This window comes from Dermochelys coriacea, chromosome 3, assembly GCF_009764565.3.
Source record: "Dermochelys coriacea isolate rDerCor1 chromosome 3, rDerCor1.pri.v4, whole genome shotgun sequence".
Taxonomy (NCBI): Eukaryota; Metazoa; Chordata; order Testudines; family Dermochelyidae; genus Dermochelys; species Dermochelys coriacea.
This window is the reverse complement of record NC_050070.1, coordinates 132,072,956-132,093,573: the sequence shown is the minus strand read 5'-3', so window position 1 is coordinate 132,093,573 and position 20,618 is coordinate 132,072,956. Positions and strand designations below refer to the sequence as shown.

General features: G+C 38.6%; 1 protein-coding gene across 3 annotated transcripts in view; it reads left to right on the top strand.

The window, feature by feature from the left end:
* GALNT2 (polypeptide N-acetylgalactosaminyltransferase 2) overlaps nucleotides 1-20,618 on the top strand; it is a 147,401-nt gene that overhangs the window by 100,433 nt on the left and 26,350 nt on the right. For all 3 annotated transcript variants that reach the window (XR_006280084.1, XM_038396114.2, XM_043511346.1), the window contains 5 exons: nucleotides 263-384; nucleotides 8,071-8,158; nucleotides 12,255-12,342; nucleotides 13,503-13,606; nucleotides 17,019-17,145. Coding sequence is in view for 2 of the 3 variants with exons in the window: in XM_038396114.2 (XP_038252042.1) it covers nucleotides 263-384; nucleotides 8,071-8,158; nucleotides 12,255-12,342; nucleotides 13,503-13,606; nucleotides 17,019-17,145 (529 nt within the window). In the remaining variant the exon portion in view is untranslated. The remainder of the gene's footprint in view (nucleotides 1-262; nucleotides 385-8,070; nucleotides 8,159-12,254; nucleotides 12,343-13,502; nucleotides 13,607-17,018; nucleotides 17,146-20,618) is intronic.

Genomic DNA, 20,618 nt, shown 5'->3' with positions numbered 1-20,618 from the left:
ACAACTATTTTGGTAGAAAATCACACCTAATCAAAATAATTAAGTACAAAAACTGTAGATCAGCCCTTAACAGATTGGAAATTCATCACTTTTGGTCATTTTATCCTCTCATTGTTTCACTAAATCTACACTAACAGCTGGTTTTATAGCTAGGCTTGTTAACAGGCTGACTGGAATTACATTTTAGAGCACTGAGTTATTGTCTGTTTACTGTTGATATTCTTCCTCCTGTGATGACTTATTTAAATTTTTTCCCCTGCAGGCTTGATGCGCTCCCGTGTCAGAGGGGCAGATGCAGCACAGGCTAAAGTACTGACATTCCTGGACAGTCACTGTGAATGCAATGAGCACTGGCTGGAACCTCTTCTGGAGAGAGTAGCTGAGGTTAGTTTAAGGTGTATGCTTACCTGGTTATAAAATTATGTATACTGCATTAATTTTATGCATATATAAAAAGATTGTTTTCTCTTTGAAGTGAGAGGAAAGAGATGACATGAGTGTTCACTGATGAAAGCCCACTTCTTGGTCATTTAATCTAGACAGTAGAGCTTAATCTGAAAATACTCTTTCTAATTTTTCTAAGCAATTGAAACATGCTTCTTGGTTCCTCAATGACTTTTCTTTGTAACTTTTTTTAAGAAACTGTAAAGCTAGATATAATTATATCATCACCCCAGTGTAACTCCATTTATGTGAATATTTATTCCCATGTGGTGTTGAGAGGATATTCAGATTGGTAATGGGAAAAGTTGGGCTATGTACTCAAAACTAATTTACGTCTGTGGACAGCTGTTGGTAAGATTGGTTAAGAGTACATATGTACTCTCTCTCCATGTGTTAACCATATTTTTTTACTTGTTGCTTGGTAAGCAAGCAACATCTTTAATTTCTCAAGATTCTGTATAAGTAGCAGCTGGTCCAAGCATTGCACCAGGAAGCATTGAAGAAAACTGCAAAAAGCAAATTGCCAACCTTTCACCTTTTTCCTCTCACTTCTCATTAAAATGCCCTTTTAATTTACCTATTCCACAAATGTTTCCAAAGACCCTACTCTAATTCCCTCTTTCTACATAGTGGAGTGGGGGGGATGAAAAAGGCAAAACTCTTGTTTTAAAATTACATAGGCCTGCATCAGTAGCTGAATTGATCAAACCTGAGCCCAGGGTGGCTGAAGCACACTGCTGTCTGGAGCTTCAGAAAAAATCACATCCAAAAATCAGTTTATAATATACCAAACTATGAATACAATAATAAATAATTCAGCCTTCGTCTTTAAAACGGTTTCCATTAGATACTTTCTTACTAATGACATATTCCTCTACCCCCGTCTCGCAATAGAATTAGTCTATGCCATCACTGCTCCAATTCAGAACAGATGGATTATAGTTCTTATTACCAACAGGCAGTGGCAGCTACCAATTTCTATTTTTGGTACTTTCTGCTGTTTAATTCTGTGGTACCTTGTTGCTAGTTGACCTTTTCAGAGATGCTGTACTTCATGTAGCACATGCTCATTTACAGTGTGATTAGTGTTCTATTTCCAATGGTTAACTTCAACCAAGTCAAACTTTGACAGTACGAGAGTAACTAATTAGCGCCTAGAGTGCCTGCAGCTAAATACATCACATCAGTGCTGATATTTCTTAGCACTTGCTTAAAGTGCCGTATACCAAAACCCCTTTAGCTGAGGTTCCATCTATTCCTCTGGTTCTTTAGTGCTAGAATGGTCTCTCCTATGTCAAAAGGGAGCAGAAAACCCCCAAACTAGCAAGCAGTTCTGTAGAGAATTTCAGAAGGAGCAAGGGAAAGGAAAATAACAAATGTTTTGTGGAAAGCCCTCAGCTTACAAACTTGTTATGCCAATACAAAAAAGTTAGGGAGAAGGAAACTCTTTTGAAGCCCACTAGCCCAGATGGACTGAAGCCTCTCCCTACTGGGACACAGGCAGTAAACTCAAAAAGAAAAGGAGTACTTGTAGCACTTTAGAGACTAACAAATTTATTTGAGCTTAAGCTTTCGTGAGCTACAGCTCACTTCATCGGATGCTTATGCTCAAATAAATTTGTTAGCCTCTAAGTGCCACAAGTACTCCTTTTCTTTTTGCGAATACAGACTAACACAGCTGGTACTCTGAAACCTGTCAGGAAGTAAACTGGAGTTCTGAGCCAGTACAGTTCTTTATAGAGGGCAAATTTTTTTTTCCCCCCAGGCTTCTGTTTGTTTCTGGTTTCTGTGCTAGTACAGTGCCATTATGCACTCTTCGGGCTACACTTGATTGGTTTTAGGAAGTTAAATTGGGAGGTAGGAAATTTCATTTAACCCCTTCATTAAAACAGAATATGGTACCTTTTTATTCTGAAGTTCTGACAGTATAATGGAGCACTATAAAGTAATTTACTCGGAAGAAGCATCTGATGCATTTTGCTCCACGTGTCAGCTATGTTCAGCAGGATAGAAGTGATTAAATCCACTTAAACTTGTTTCCTCACCATTATCATATAGCAAATACTTCCCTGAGAAGCAGAAACATATATGAACTAATCATATCTGAAATCCTCAATGGTTCTCTATTTGATGTATTAGTTTCACTTTTTGCATTGTAACCTGGTTGGTTTCATATATTGTTCAATGAACATAGGACTGGGCTCCTGGATTGTTAAATCCGGTCTCCTACTATTATAGGCAACCCACCATATAAACCCGTTTATGAATGGGATGAACTTCAGGTTTCTCTTTTGGGGAGAAGTTAGAGTATGATGTATCCTGCCCTTTCAGAAAGAAAGGCAAGACTCACTGACTAGATGACTGGAGGTTTGATAATGGAGCTCAGCGCTTCCAGGTTTTATGCCTGCTCAGGTTGGTAAGACCTGGAAACAATTCATATACAGTACGTGATGGTTAACTTATGTGTCGGTCTCAGACTTGCTCACAGTGCCAACAATATGTAGTTTGGCATTAATTGGCACTTTTTTTTTTAGTCTGAGCCTAAAAGCGGAATGGATGTGAAAACTCACCTGTTTTAGGCCTAGAGATGACTTCTTCAGGTCATGGTCGGGACACATTTAATAGGGCAGTGTGGAAAGCCTGCACTGCTGCTGCCCTTGCAATACCAGCTTTGTAGGTAACTAGAGGTCTTCAATTTCCACTGCTGCTCAGTGGTCATTGTTTTTTACAAAGATTAAATGCACTATAAAAGTTGATAGAAAACATCTAATAGGATGGTGCGGGGGGGGGGGGGGAGAAGGAGAGCAGTTTTAGCAGAGGACAGTACAAATATCTTAGTGTGGTGATTTAATTGAATCAGTTTACGTGATTCACATGCTGTAACAGCATTGTCACAGTTTCCCCTCACAGATCTCTCCAGCATACACCCCTCAAACACTGGGCCCCTGCCTTCTGTCTGGGAGTGGAATTCCATGAGTCTCCCACTCAGACTGGGTTTCTGGGCTGCAGCATCCCAGTTTACTTGCATGATTCCTGAACAGGCCCAACTGGGTTTGGAACCTGCAAGAGCCTTCCCTTCAGGAGCTGTGGCAAGTAGGTGTAAACAGTGACTCAAAGCAGCTTTTTCAAAACAATCAGAGAAAAGGGTTAAAGCAACAAAAGGCCTACATGCATATTGTCTTACCTACAGCTTAGCCTTCCCTCAAAGCCTAGGGAAGTCCAGCTTATCCCAGGTACTCCTGCTTCTATTGACAGGGGTTTCATCTGTTCCCTGCAGATTCTCTTCCTGTTCTATGGTCCCCTTTTTATGCTCCCCCCTCCAAAGTTTGTCTGAAGGTGGGACTCCTGAAACTGGCCAAACTGGGTTATGCACCCCACTGGGGGGAGATCAAGGATAGGTTTCAATGCAAATGATTGTTTGCATTATCTGTTAGGAACTGGTGATAAGTTGATGTAAAGCCATACTCTGATCTCTGCTGTGAAGTGAGCTCCTGTAGGAGCTAATCCTTTGAAACCAGGTAGCAAACATAATCATAATCTAATAAACAATATTAATAAAAATAATACAGATCGCTCCTATGTTCTTCACAAGCCCAGATATTGCGTCCTTTCTATTTGGCATTTTCTGTTTCCTATATTTGTTCTATAAACAAGGGTGGCATGCATATCTGGGGACAGTTTAATTCATGATCTCTGCCATCACAGCCTAACTGTAGACTGTATAAACTTTGATTATCACTCTTATTTGACAGTGATAGACTTTAAAACAAACGAGATTTGGAGGAAGAGAAGATGGCATTGTGACTGAGTGAGACTGGTTTTATTTCCATGTCTCTCAAATTTCTCGTGACTTTCAGTGAGTCTCTTAAACTTTGTTCGCACAACAAAAAAATGAGGATATCAATAGATCCTCGTAGTATTGTGAAGTTTAATCTTTGTGAAACCGTTTGAAATCCTCTAGAATTTTAAAAAAGCAAAGTATTTAGAATCCTGAGAATACTTTCTGATGGTTTAAGTAAAGTATATGATGCACCAAATCTGTAAAACCTGTATTACTTCTCTACCAAATATTAAAATGAAATACTGTATTACTTTGAATTTCCAGGATCTAGAGATTCATACTGTGTTCACACTTTATTTCCCTTCAACGTCACCACAAAACACACACACGTTTTCAGTTCTATATGCCATTGCAAAGTATAGTGGAAAACTTACAGAACAGAAGCAGCAGACTAAAAAATGTAACAAGATTTTCACTTAGCCTTTGTTCTGATTTTCAAAATGCAGATCAGACTTCCTATAGGATTTCAGCAATGCAAATTAAGTATTTTTTCGCACAACAAATGCAGTTTAATTAATAGACATTTCAGGGGAGCCACTGAATTTAATCTTTTCAGTGGATGGTCCTGTACCCCCTATATACTGAAGCCTGAATATTAGTTAACACTTTATCTGCATTAACAGTTTTAGTAGCATGGTGCAAGAATTAATATTAAGAATACATAAATGCTCTGTCCATTTTGTTGCGCCCTCGCCGCCTTCCCCCCCCCCATCTATTGCTTTACGTCATGAGGCAAACCAGGGATGATAAAAAAAAAAAAAAAGTATATGATGATATATCCATTTAAAAAAACTGGAGAGTAATGCAGTATTGGAGAGCTACTGTCTGGTAGTTTGAACCTACAATTTAGTTTGTGGGATATTTTTTAAAAAAAATTATAAAAGCTTTATCAAGTTTTTGTAAAAACATTGTGATACTAGTGCAGGGGTTCTCAAACTGGGGGTCAGGACCCCTCAGGGGGTTGCAAGGTTATTACATGGGGGATCGTGAGCTGTCAGCTTCCATCCCAAACCATGCTTTTCATCCAGCATTTATAATGGTATTAAATATATTAAAAAGTGTTTTTAATTTATAAGTGGGGTCGCACTCAGAGGCTTGCTGTGTGAAAGGGGTCACCAGTACAAAAGTTTGAGAACCACTGTACTAGTGTATAGGTATCAAAGTGAAATGGACCGGACTAGAATTCCTGGCATGTGGGAATCACAGATGGATATATAGTCAGCAAGCTGCCACCTACCCCATTACACCCACCTCTGACATAGAAGGCATGGCTGGAACGCTGCTGTGTTCTGACAGTCCCCTCCTGGTGTAACAGCCTCATATTGCAGAACTGCAAAGGTGGTTTGAGCATCTTTTACTGCCACTCAGCTGTGCTAAGCAGAATTATTTTAGAAATTGCAACCCAGAAAGGTTCTCTCGGAGATGGGCTTAGATACTGAGCAGTATTTAGTGTAGAATTGGTTGCTATACTTGGACATCCAATGCTGGTTGTACTATAAAAACAACCAGATAGGCTGCAATGTGTCTGCGTTCCCACTGTGAGGCCCCTCCCCCCACTTACTTTTAAACAAGGATGTTTCCTCTACCGCTATCTCAGTATTTGGAAATATTTTTACCAAAGTAAAACAACAACAACTTGTTTTGTTTTTGTTTGGCTTTTTTTGTTCAAACATCTTACTTTCGGGGGGGTTTCATCTTTGTTTTTTTTGTAACCCATTCATATAAATTAATGGAATAGTTAAGATCCAGCATACTTGAACTGGATGGAAAATTGACTGCTCATTTTGAGAGCACAGAAGGGATCGTTTAATGCCAGTCTTTGTCTGTGCAGTTTATATCTAGGATTAGCATGGAGCAAGTGGATATATAAAGGGTAAGGGAGCAAAAAAGCTTATATTTTGCCTTTTCTGCCCTGTCCTGTGTCTCGAGCTTGATTTGTGTGTCTGGGTTTTTCTAACTTAGACTAAACTAATTATTTCATTAGTTGTCCCTCTACTATGGATGCAACACAGTGTTCAAGGTTTAAAGTCTTCGATGAAGGATCATACTTGGCCTATGTGCCACAACCAAAATGATGTTGGTTAGGACCCTTAGCTTGAATTTTAACTACAGACCCAATTAGATCCTCCTTTAACGAATTTAGTAGGCTGTAGATTTCAGACAGCTACTCACTGAAGGTAAGATGACCTGACTCCTGTAAAATACTCAGTATTTCACAAGATTATAGGTACTTGTAATAACTTGCAGTGGCTATACTGAGATCATTAGGGAGTTAGCAATTAAGATTAAATGAAGATAAAACAAGGTGATACCTTTCATGACTTGGCATATTTAAATTGATTAAACAGAGGAGAGAATACTTTACAGCAATCACTTTCAATATGTGCAATTATAATATTCTTGCAAAAGTTCAGTAGTGCAAAGGACAAAATGATTAATAACCAATTAGAGGTGCAAAGTGTAGGGTGCTGAACCTATTATTAGAAGTTATATACCCTATTACTTTACATTAAAACTAACCTCATAAATACAGTTAAAAGCATGATTAAGAGATTTAGCTTGTGCCTTATTTAACATGAGTGCTTACTTTATTATAGATTAATCAAAATAGATCTCCTCTCCTTTATTGGAGACCTGTTTACATTTTCCATACTACTTAATCTATAGGGATTTCTTGAGTTACATGTTTTGGTCCTGCCCCTAATTGATGGCATTCTGTTCAGAAATGTTATCCATGCATGTCATCAGAGTGATGCAATCTGAATCTTGCATCTGAGCCCAGAGTTCTTGTACTATTACTTTGCATGCAAGCAAATATTTTTCAAGATAGGTCATCATTTGTTTGAACAATCAGAAGTTACGTTTGAATGCGTTTCTGTTCACTTAACGGAAAGAAATGGAACATGCCAAGCTATCACATTTGGAATATCACAAAATCAGTAGTTCTAAGGTACCGAGACCTTACCAAGATCCTAATGGTTACATTCAGAGGTAACGGGAAAGCAAGTTTTGTGAATTTGATAAAACGCTTTGCATTTGAAGAACATGTTTGGAGTAGCATTCAAAGCAATTTCACTACTGGTGGGTGCAATATCTGTCCAAAGGCTTTGTTGCTAGCAATTAGTGACTTTTCATGGATTTAATATTTTGACATTTTTTCCTACCTAATTGAATATTTGAATGTGGAGTCTATTGACGTCCTTAAGAACCCAGGTTTCTTACATTCTGCACTGGCATGTAACATTATCAGTGCTAATGAAAGGATCTCCTGTTGCAGCAGCTTCAAAACTTTTTTTTAAAATTTATTTATTTAATTTGGGTTATGGTGGTAGACTAGCAAAGACCTGGTGAGTACTGCAGTACTGGATTGCAGGAGACTTGAGATCTGAATTCTGGAGCAGCTTTGACACTCCTGTTCTTTGGGGTAGTTTTAAGCTAAGAATGGTGCAAGTGCTTCTGACTTGCCTTCTGAGGTTTGATGTGCAGTGCAGTGATGTCTGCTTCAGGATCAAGTTAAAGGAAGTGGATTAAATTGTATAAAAGTAGCCTAGAATGAAGAGGGGGGTGAAAACCATAAGACGAGGCAGCTGCTTTTGGAGGTGATGGAGAGAACTCTCTTGCTGAGAGAGCCAATAGGAGAAACTCTTTCTGACTGTTCAAAGTGAGTCAAAAACAGGAAAAGGGGTGCTAATGGTCTCCCACTAAATGGTTCAACATCTCATCCTGCTTGAATCTTTTTCTATTGATTTCATTATTTCAATATTACTTTTTAATATTTATTTTAGGACAAGACCAGAGTTGTGTCTCCTATAATTGATGTAATTAATATGGACAACTTCCAGTACGTGGGGGCGTCAGCTGATTTAAAAGGCGGTATGTACCTGTACTGGAATACGAGTCAACAAAAAATTAATGCATCAAAGCACAAAACATAATTGCTGCATTCCCAGAACTGACAGCATTAATGCACCCTTGTTCCTTTTCACACATCAGGTTGGTGTTTTCACACAGTCTTCCTGGGCTTAGACTGGACTCAAATTGGATTCTGATTCCATTATTTGAAAACTGTTTCTTTTGAGCCATAAACAAACTTTTAAGGTTTATACTACCCCGTTCTCATGCAAAACTCTCACCAATGTTTATGGTAATTTTGCATGCACTTCAGGAGAAGCATATGGCACAGTATTTGATTCTGATCTTAGATGAGGCATTTATCTCTGTATAGCTTGGCAAGTCATCAGTAGTGTTGTGCTTATTGATTTTTTTTTCCCCCTCACACTCTGCCCCCGCTGCATGCATGCATTGTTTAAAAATTAAAACTAAACTCTCATCTCAAACATTTGGACTAAACTGTTTGACAATACAGTCATTAATTGTGTGCATGGTAGGGTACCATGGCTACCTTCAAAAAATATATATACTGGTTAGAAAGATTCTACTATTCCATTATTCCTTAATTTTATGATGGAGAACTCTGTTAGAAATAGTAGTGTCTTTCTTTCAAAATAATAAATTAAAAGCACTCTCTGAACCTATTGTGTGAATAGTTGACTGACAATAAAACTTTATACAACTTTATACAACACTTATAAAACTTCAAACCAGGGCTGAGCTCTTCGGTGCTGCCATTAAAATACAAGACAAAGCAAAGTGGATGAGTGACAACCCTGGAAACTGAACTCTGTTCACATGACAGGTACTGTGTAAGCAGTGTCAGTGGAAACTCCTTCATGCTGATCTCCAATGTGTTTCAACCATGGTTTAGAGAGGATCCATTCAGGGAGGGTAGTTCAGTTTCCATGCCCATTTAGTCTTTAGTGTTTACTGAGACTGCCACTGCATTTGCTAGTTACATTGGCTGTCTTAGGAATGATCCCTACTGATGAAACTAGACTGAATATGATTAGTCTTCACTTCAGACACTATGCTTGAGTGTCAAGTTCCAACCTGTGACCTGGAGATGAGAGGCTCCTTATCCTTTTATTAATACCCTGAGGCATGCAATTTTCCCACAATTATATACTCATTATTATAAAGAAGGTAGATAACTGAATTCTAAATGTATACAAAATTAGCACTTCCTAAGCATTCTGGTAGTGGTATGTATACATGTGCCAGCTTTCTAAAATATGCAAGTCTAGTGTTATTATTTGCCATGCTTTTAAATCCTAGATAACTGTGCACCACTATTTGTGCATTGGAATTCTCTGCCAACTGAGGTAGTATCCCCTCCTTCTAGCTGTGGAGTAGCTGCCATAGTGGTTGTGCTGCTTAAATTCTTGCTCCATGGGAATGGGTGGAGAGAGGAAGAGAGGGTAATGGTGAATGTATCTAATAGTCTGCCACTACTCCTCATGTTATTCCTATGGAGCAGTGTTTCCCCAGTCCTGCCCACTTGCCCCCATCAGTTTAAGCATGTGGGACCCTCTGCCCTCATGGACTCAAAAGGTGGGATTTGCCTATTTTTGAATTTTAGCAATAGAAATATTGCATGTTCAAACTTTTAAAAATAGTTTAGAGGTGTGCTACATGAATTTGTGAGGGAAATCCTGTTCCCTGAGGACAGACATCAATCAGAGTCACTGGGACTTGTGGCATCTTTGGCCATCTCAGCAAAGGCCGAAGACTAAGCATGGAAATTGAGCTATTCTTTCGTCCCTAGATGTTGTGTCTCCACGTCATGACTGAGGCATGGGAAATCTTACTTACACTGCTTTTATACATGATCTGTGGGATGAGAACTTAATTACCCAGGACTAGTAGTCTGGTGTGTTTTCCAAGCACTAAATTTATTATTATTATTATTTATTATTTTATTTTTTTAAAGGGCGGGAAAAAAAATCCTTACATTCACTTCTAAATCTGACCACAGTTTCCAAATCCATGTATTTTCATCTTTTTGGTCCAAGACAATTTTCAACCTCTTCATACTGTTAATGTTGTAAAAGTGTTACCTGTTGAAAAAATATTTTCAATTACTGTAATAGAATGTTATTAAATTAGATCTAAACACTTAGTGATAAGAGTGTCCATAAATTATCTTGCACATGAAGGAAGAGAAAATACCTTTTTCACATGAGGCCTGCACTTGAGTGATGCATATAAATGTGCTGTTTAGAACAACTCCTGTTATTGAGTAGGTGATCTCACCTCATTGAGATCAGGCTTTCCCCAGTCACTGAAGATGGTGAAGCAGAAACAATACTATCATTAGAAGTGCTTTCTACGCTTATTCTGTGTTGTCTTGTAACACTCTCCTGCATTCCAAAAGAGACCTCTTGTTTTCAGTATAGGGTATATAACTCTTTGTCTCAATAGTGCTTGTGCACTGGAACAGCAGCTACAGTACAGGTCACTGTAATTCAAATCATTTTATGGAGTACAAAATAAATTTGACTTAATAGGATACAAAGTATCAGGGTACATTTTTCTTGTTGTGATGGAGACTTTGTTATCTAATGTAATACTACTTCCTTTTATATCTAAAAGTGCTTTTTAAGAGATGAAAGCTCTAAATATAATGTGGAAATGCTTTTTTTTAGTTTTTATAGAATAAACATTTTATAGGAACCTCCAAACTTGTAAAGAGGTTTGCCCTGTTGGCACGCTTGTCTGATGAAATACTTCAGAACTACTACTCATTTTCTGTGAATATAAAATTTAATATAAATATCTTGTGGGGTCGAAGATGGATTCAGCTGTTTTCATTTTGCTGTCCACATCAATCCTACCAGGCAGAAATCTACTGGTATGTGTTAAGGATCCTTAGTGCAATAGACTTGGTGGGGCAAATGTTTCCTGAGCTAGTTTTGTCCATTTCCTATCTATCCCATTTCTCCAAAGGCAAACTGCAATACCTCCATTCAGAAAAGGAAAACCTCTGATCTCTGACAAATCTGGAAATCCTCCATTAGATGACCTCATCTGTTCTAAATGCTTTCGGTAGCAGGTATCGTGTGAATAGCTGTCATGTTAGCCATTACGCAATAAGCATTGTAGCTTTCTCCTAGTATAGTTTGTAAACTTCTATGCTTCAGGGCATAAGGCTTCCTCAGAGATGCAGGAATAGGAAGAAATTTTCACTGTTGGCCAATTATCCCATAGCTGCTGGGTTTCTCGCACCTTCTTCTGAAGCATCTGGTATGAGGCACAGTTGGAGACAGAATGCTGGACTGGATACATGACTAGTCTGATCTAGCTTTGGCAGATTCTTTGCTTGTTTTTCTAATCTTAATTCACACAGCAAGCTGTCCAAAGAAAGAGTTTTTTCACCCTTACATAAAACAATTTTAGTTAAACATAAAGCACTGCACCTGAAGGTTTTAATATGCCATATTTTCTAAGCATGCAGTTAAAGAAAGTGGCATAAGTAAGTTTCCAAAGTAGGTAGGTGAATGAAATTGCAAATAACCTATGGTGACATCTAGGAGAGTGCTTCTTGTAATAAACAGAGATGAACAAATAGACAAACATCAGCTGCTGTGGGAGTGGCATGTATAATCTGACAAATGAGAACTGGTAATGACCTCTCATGTGTCCATGATGACTGAAAGTTCTTTGATGCTCTACTTAACCAGAGGTCTGAGACTAGATCCATACCAAGGCTTTTTGTTTTTCATTTAGTGTTGCTGACTGTGGGTTTTAAAATACAATATAGAAGTATTTCAAGATAAATTTAGTTTACATTTGAGCCCATTTCTGTCTCATATCTAGTTTCTTCTCTTCCATCCAGAATTTTATTTGTTCCATCCTTTCCTTTTCATTTCTGTTCTCCCCTCAGATGTTTACCTGAGCTCAGATGTTCATTTGAATCCTTATGTTAAACTGTTCGTTTTGCACTAACCATCTAATTTAAATGTCTGTTCCCAATTTTTAGTCAGAAATTCATCAGTAAAAGCTGAACAATGAATTAAAACTTCAATTAACTTTCAATTTTTTTCCTTTCTGATTTTTTCCCCCCCCCTTTTAGGCTTTGATTGGAACTTGGTGTTCAAATGGGATTACATGACACCAGAGCAAAGAAGAGCAAGACAAGGAAACCCAGTTGCTCCCATAAAGTATGTTCCTGTCAACATCTTTCCCCTCACAAAACAATGTTGTAGATATTTTAAAAAGTGCAACTTCCTGAGCTACTATCTCCCAAATGTTGTCTTTGACAAATGATCCCTATGCTAACTGATAAGTGCTAGGGAGTCCTTTTATGAAAGTTTAAATGCAAGACAAAAACTTGCAGGACTATAATGTTTTTCTAGAACATTGCCTGAAGCTGAGTCATCCATTACTTTTTTCCTTTCCCATCCTTCACATGTGGTTTTTAGTATTGTGCAAGCTGGTGTTGTACCACATGGAACAGAAGCAAAAAACTGATAGTACAAGTCTGTGGATTTGAATGGAAATAATCACTGTTATTCATTGTTCAGCTTCCATTATTGATAAACATAATAAGCAAAAGTCTGATAGCATTTAATAGTTAACATCAAGAGCTTCTTCTATTTTTCCCTTTTTCTAAAATGTGTAGAACTATTTTTTAACTAGCTTGTTGGCCTGTTAAACATCATGGGTTAACTATCAACAGTTAACTGTCAGATGTATATGACATGAACACCATTATAATATATACTCTATGTACACCACTTGGCTTGACAAACATTGAAAAATATAAATGGACAGAGACCTATTGTGACTGAATGGACTACTTCATTTCCCCAGCTGCAAAAAGGGGATAATGACCCTACTTCATTGGGATGATGAGGCTTAGTTCTTTCATTGCTTGTATAGCACTCTTGAGACCCTTAGCTAGAATCAGTTATAAGTGCAAAATAACTATTATTTCTAAGGATCTTAGTGTACTGTCTGCACTTATAAGATGACCCCTTCTTTCTTTCTTATGCTAAGACTATGGTAAAGGTTTTAAAATTCAGTTTGACTGAGTACATGTCCTATATAAAAGGAATGAGAGACCTGAATAAGGATCTGGAAATAGAAACAAACTTTAGGTATATAAGCCATGAAGCAGTATATTCCTTAGAAATGCTAGTGTGGTGATATGCATATAGTGCTATACAAGGAATAGTGACTAAATGCCTTCAAGTTAAAAAATATTGCAAGACTACTTCAAGTAAGCATTCAGCCTTGAAGGTTCAAATGATAGAGAACAATAAACTAGCAGATCGTTAAATATTTAACTTCTGACTTTTCTCCCTTCTGTCTCTTTTAGAACACCAATGATAGCTGGCGGGTTGTTTGTGATGGACAAATTCTATTTCGAAGAGTTAGGAAAGTACGATATGATGATGGATGTGTGGGGTGGAGAAAACTTAGGTATGTACATGGCTTTCTTCTGTTTGTACAGACAGGATTTAAATGACAGTTAAGACTAAGTGGATTATTGGCAAAAATACAGAGACTGCCAAGCTTCAGATTAAAATAAAGAATTAGAACAGGGTAGGACTAGAATGTTGAATACGAGTGACTGAGGGGGAAGCATTTGTTAACTATACAGTTCAATTATTTTTTTGAAAAAGCAGGCCAGTAAAATGGAAGTAAGAAATTACAGGAATACAGATTGCATTTTTGAAAAAACATTTCCGGTATAGCTCTAAAATTGCATTCTCTTCTTGCTAAATTGATTAAAATGCAGCAGTGTCTAAGTGCCACCAGTTTAGGGGGCTTCTTAAGATGTTGCTGAAATTTAATCATTTAAAGCAGAACACAAAAGTTCATGAGTTTAATCTTCTTATGTATACTTTAAGAAATCAATTAAAATGTAGCTGGCTGAAGACTGACCTAATATAATTTTTTTATCATCTGTCCTAGTAGACCACTTGGACCTAAGTTTAAGATGTTTCAATTATTTTGGGGAAAAAACTGGCCTTTGGCCATGTTCCAGTTCTTATTCTTCGGCTAAGGGTGATCTTTGAGCTGAATAATTCTGTTTTGGTTGTTTGGGGTACAGTAACATGAAGTTTTTTGCTTCTGCTAAGAGAAGTATATTCAAAAACATTTTTCACTGTGACAGCTTTTTAGAACTTCCAGTTTGCTGCTGTCTTTACTGAAGGACTATATTAAGAGGTTTCAGAGTAGCAGCCGTGTTAGTCTGTATCCACAAAAAGAAAAGAAGGACTTGTGGCACCTTAAAGACTAACAAATTTATTTGAGCATAAGCTTTCATGAGCTACAGCTCACTTCATCGGATGCATACAGTGGAAAATATAGTGGGGATATTTTATATACAGAGAGAACATGAAACAATGGGTGTTACCATACACACTGTAACAAGAGTGATCAGGAAAGGTGAGCTATTACCAACAGGAGAGTGGGGGGGTAGGGGAAGGGACCTTTTGTAGTGATGATCAAGGTGGGCCATTTCCAGCAGTTGACAACCGTGGGGCGGGGGGGGGGAATAAACAAGGGGAAATAGTTTTACTTTGTTTTACCATATTAAAATATATAAAATAAAATAGTTTTACTATATTAAGTATCTTAGACATTTTTTAAAGTAGTTTAATTTAGAAACCAGTTACAACTCATATTTGTGTACTGCACATGCACAATACACTACTTTCAAACTTTTAGTGGATCACATCCATCCATCCATCCATTCAGGGTTTTTACATACACACTTATTTAAACCCTTGGAATGCATTTATATCAATCTGTTGCCAGAAGTACACTACAGTAATACAAATAATTCAATACATTCAAGTATTGGAAGGATTGTCTGGTCTCACCTCCTGTATAACACAGGCCATGGAACTTCACTAAAATAACTCCTGGCTGAACTATAATACACATGAGTATTCAAACACTTGATTCAAGTGTTTGGCTCTCATGTTGATTGTGCATTACTAAATCATGCTTATTTGAATGTTGCAATTATGGTCACTTTTTTAAAAAAATTACCAGGAAATTCATTGTAAAACTAATACTGCATGTTGCAGTTGACTTTACTTTAACTGAAAGCATTTTTAAACCATTGCATATAGTATTATCCTTGAGCCAGTCAGTATATTTTAATGCCCTTCTTTCTTTACCTGCTGAGGGAAGGTTCCAACAGCTCACTCAGTCCTTTTTTCCTTCTGTGGGAACACAGCCCTGAGATCCCTGTCCAAGAACTTTCTCTCCTGCTGTCCCACACGTTCTCTCTACGGTTTCCTTTCACTCTTTTGGCCCTAATCCAGAAGAGCACTTAAATACATGTTTAATTTTAAGCATGAGTAGTCCTATTGACTTCATGTGCTTAAAGTTAAGCAGGTGCTTAAATGCTTTCCAGGAGCTTGAGGTGGGGCAGGGAGGGCAGGCTGGAAGCTTTAATTTTTTCAAGGTGAAGAGTTTCTAAGGGTATGTCTACGCTACGAAATTAAGTCAACATTACAGAAGTCAATTTTTAGAAATTGATTTTATGCAGTTGATTGCATATGTCCACACTAAGCACATTAAGTCGGCGGAGTGCATGGAACTTGGGGAGGAGGGTGGGCGGTTACACGGGCTGCAGCAGCAGTCTGTGCTCCTGCTGCCTTTCCTCCACCAGACGCCGGAGCATATCCGTTTGATCCCCCAGTAGCCTCAGCATTGCATCCTGCCTCCTCTCATCATGCTTCCGCCACCTCTCCTCTTGCTCGTCCCTCCTGTCCTCACGTTCATTTTCTGCTTTCCTGAACTCTGCCATTGTTGCCTCTGCACGTTCTGCTGAGCTCTTTCAGTGCGGGAGGACGGCATGAGTTCAGAGAACATTTCATCATGAGTGCGTTTGTTTTTTTTTTGATTTTTTTTTTCACTGCCTTCTCATCTGCACTAGCCCCTGGGACGGAGATGATAAGGGGGAGCATTGAAACATTTGCAGCTGCGGGAGGGGAAAAAGGGGAGAGTAGTATTTAAAAAGATGCATTTTAGAGAACAGTGGTTTGACTCTTTCACAGTGAACCAAGCTGTTAACATTACATAGCACGTGCTTTCGGTACAAGGTCGCATTTTGCCTTTTATATTGAGGGCCTGCCGGTTTGGTGTGAGAGATCACACACGCAGGGCCGGGCAACAGAATTCGGCTTGCAGGCAGGTATTTCAAAATTTATTATAAAATCAACTTCAATATTGAATACAAACGCTATCTTGTTGGACTGAATTTGTGATTATTTCAATCCTTTTTTTAAAAAGCTAGCTTTTTGTGCAAACCATGCCAGTTCTAATTCCATGATCTGACATTCAGAAGAAATCCTCCTAAACCCCATATGAATTCTAATATTGACATCTGTTGTGTGCTTCCCTTCACCCAGCTCTCTGCTGAAACTATGCAAACTAGCTTCAAACTTTTATCAATGAGTGCAACTCTACATAGCTCACGCTTGAATTTAGTTTTGTTTCGCATCGGTCCACTATAGATTTTAATCTCTGGGCCGAAAGCTGTATAAACTCTCTAGTAAAACTCACAAGTGGAACTTTATCAATACTGGCAGGCAAAGGGATATAAATCCATAGCTGCTTCTCCAGAGTTTAGAGAACTCTGAAGTGAGACTGTCAGACATGCTGAGCCCAGTTTGTTAGCTTTTTCAGAGAGTAATCTTTACTTTTCTTCCAGGCAAGTACCTTTAAAAGCTCATTATGTTCTCTGCAAGCTAAATATTTTCCTTTAATCCTATGTGACATAGTGCATATATTGGAAAAATGTGTGAAGAGTCAGAATTTACAAATTACTCTTAGGTTTATGTGGATTCTTATCATGCATTCCTAATTGCAGAGATTTCATTCAGAGTGTGGCAATGTGGAGGGAGCCTTGAAATTATCCCATGCAGCAGAGTGGGTCATGTATTCCGCAAGCAACATCCTTACACCTTCCCTGGTGGGAGTGGTACTGTGTTTGCAAGGTAACTATTTGCAAGTTCTTGGCTAAATTGTGGAACTGTGGATTTTGGGGTTTTTCCAACTAGCCAGCAGGTGGCAGTAACTTCATTAAGCTTCCAGGGCCTTTTACTAAAAAATATGTACAATATGATCTGAAGTGAAAATCTTATGAAGAAATTTTTTAATTAAAAGGAGATTACCTTTCAGCCCTAGTGATAACTCAGATGCTGAAATTAGGGCAAAAATAAAAATTGGAAGACTAAGCTGATAGTGGTGAAACGTTTTAATAAAGAGGTGAGGGAGTTGCCTGCTATCAGCTGGAAGAATTCTGGGCCAAATGGGGAAAGGGAAGAAATGGAAAATATTTTAACAATGGAAACTTATCAACTTTGAAAACTTTGTGTGTGTATATCTTCTTAAAAGATGTTGTGGGAAATAGTCTTTATCTTCAGTATTCAGTCTGTTTTTAAAAGATGAGGAAAATTAAATTGTTCATTTTTCCACTTCAGACACTCAGAATCCACCAACGGTGTGATCTTTTTGTATATTTGTGTGTGACATTTTGGTTTGGGGTTGCTAGTTCAATACTAAACAATTCTGTGGTGTCATGTTAATAATCACATAGGCCCAGATTCTGATGCTTGCAATGAGTAGTACCTATTAGAATCTGACCTGTCAAAAATATCCACTCCTCTTTCTTTCTGTGTTTGTTATATGAAGTTTTCCTTCCTTATACTGTAACTTTAAACACCTCCCCCCCCCCATCACCACCTTTTTGGGGAGGTGGCATGGTTCAGAAGTTAAGAAATCCCATCTCTGCTATTGATTCACTGTGTGAACTTGAATCACTAACTTTTTCTCAGTTCTGTTGAATGAGGAAAGTGATTTTTATCAACTTTTGTAAAGAGCTTTGAAACCTATGCATCAAGGTCTGTATAAGTACATTGTAGTAGTATTACATTCACATGTTGTTTCCCCGAAGAATCAGAGATGCAGCGTGAGGCCTGGTCTTCACTTAAAATTTAGATCAACATAAGTATGTCATTAAGGGGTGTGAAATTGAGCACCATAACTATGCCAGCCTAACCCGGTGTAGATGCTGCTAGGTTGATGGACGAATGCTACTGCCACTTGGCAAGGCAGATGGAAAAACCCCTTCTGTCACTGTAAGAAGAGTCTATATTACGTCACCACAGCACTGTAGCTGAGCCACTGTAGTATCCGTAGCATAGACAAACCCTTATTCTAGGTACAAAGTATGTCGAGCATTTGTGTTGGGGAATTCCTCCAAGTTCTCCCAAGTTGATGAAGCATCAATAATTTATAGGATTTACAAGATGCTAAATGCAAACAGAATAAAATGATGTGTTTTGTACTGTAGGGATTCTGGAGTCCAAGCAAATCATATTTAATATGAGTCATCTAGAGCAGTGGTTTTCAAACTTTTTTTTTTCTGGTGACCCAGTAGAAGAAAATTGTAGATGCCCGCGATCCAACGGAGCTGTGGATGAGGGGTTTGGGATGTGGGAGGGGGCTCTGGGTTGGGGGGGTGGGGCAGGGGATTGGGGCGTGGGTTTACCTCCAGTTGCTCCTGGTCAGCCGTGCAGCCAGGGTGCAGAGGCAGGCGTCCTGCCTGTCCTGGCACCATGGACTGTGCTGTGCCCCAGAAGCGGTCAGCAGGTCTGGCTCCTAAGTGGAGGCGCACAAGTGGCTCCGAGTGGCTCTTGCCCGCAGGCACATCCCCCTTCCCCCCCGCTCTCCCCCAGAGTGCGAAGTCAGTGCTCGGGGCGGGGACAGCACACGGAGCTCCGTGGCTCCCCTGCCTACGAGCCGGACCTGTTGCCGGGATGCAGTGCGGTATCAGAACAGGTAGGGGCTACTAGTTTTTACTGGCTGACTGCCAGGGTCTCTGGGTGCTGAGTAAGGCAACCCAGTGCTGGTCATGACCTGAACTTTGAAAACCACTGATCTAGAGAGCCCAGACATACGTTCTTCACACCTGGAAGCTTCTGAGCCAATCCCTTAGGCAGTGTTTCACATTAGATAAAATACTCTCTTTGGAAGTGCAGATTGATTCTACTTTTTACGCAGCACTAATGAATTGGCTGATTTGGTGAAATAAAATTACTGGTCTTGTTTCTCTGAATAGTTTTAGCAGGGATTTTTCTTTAAATATCTGCTTTCCCCTTTCTGTTGAGATCTGGATGTTGTGCTGCTGTGGAAAATTATTAATGGTACATGTGAGTAAACAAAAGATTGATAATGAAATACCCTGTCTTGATTACATTATATTAATATTACACCAGGGAATAAGATGATCTACTGATTCCACTATATGGGTTAGGTTTATGACGTAACTGCATATCAATTTCACAGTAGCTTTCAGGGTCATGTTAATGAAAGACACTAATTTGCACACTGCTCTGCAATTTTCAGTTTTGGGCTGATGCCAAGACACTTTTCCTCCCAAAAGACTTAATGGGTACTTAATAGAAATGGGCGAAATTTTTCAGACAAATAGCTTGCTAGCCAAGAAAGCATGTTTGGGTTAACCAAAACCTTGCGAATTCGTGTCAAATTCACAGAATTGTTTCAATCAAACTGGAAAAATCAAAATGTTTTGGTAATGTCAAAGTTCAACTTTTCGGTTCTGACCAAAAATTCTATTTTAAATTTCAGGCATTTTGACAAAGCAAAGGAAAGGCAGACACCAGATTCAGAAAATGACAAGAGGACGAGGTTCATCCCTTACAAGTTTTATCCCAGTGGTTAGGGCATTCACCTGGAATGTGAGAGACAAAGAATTTGAAATTGTGTCTCCCACGCTGAGAGAGAGTGCTCTACTACGGTCCAGGTTGCAGAGTCATTCTCACACTTTCCCTGTACAAATTGTCACTATGAATGACAATGGATAGTCATTGAGTCAGGGAGAAAGAGCTTTTAAGGGAGGCACCATCACCACCTTCTCCAGCAGTTTTGTGAATCTAGTCCTCCTTTCCTTTGCTTTTTTCAAAATGCCTGAATACTGAAATGAAAGTATTTGGGTAGTAATGAAATGTTTTGTCATTACTGAAACGTTTTGTTTTGACTCAAGTTTTTTTTACCTTTCTATTTGCTGAAAAAGTCGTCTTTTTTTCAGTTAGTGAACCAAAAATATCCATTATTCACAGAGCTCTTGTACTTAAAGAAATATAGCCCAGATTTGAGCAATAGGAAAGGGTGTGTCTATATACAATTTAACTGTGTGTGGTAAATCAAATTACTGTATGTCTGGAGTACTATCTAAAACTGCATTTGGGTTGGAAAGGTTCTGGCCTGTGATGTCAGTTACGCAACCAAATCGCAAGGGTGCACAGGTAGGACCTTCTCATTCAAACAGACATCCTTACGCTCATTAGGTGTAATGGGTGAATGGGGAAAATACTGGAAGGGAAAATCTTTTTAGAACAACATGTCCTATCTTTGTTCTTCAAAATGATTTTAAGAAACCAATACC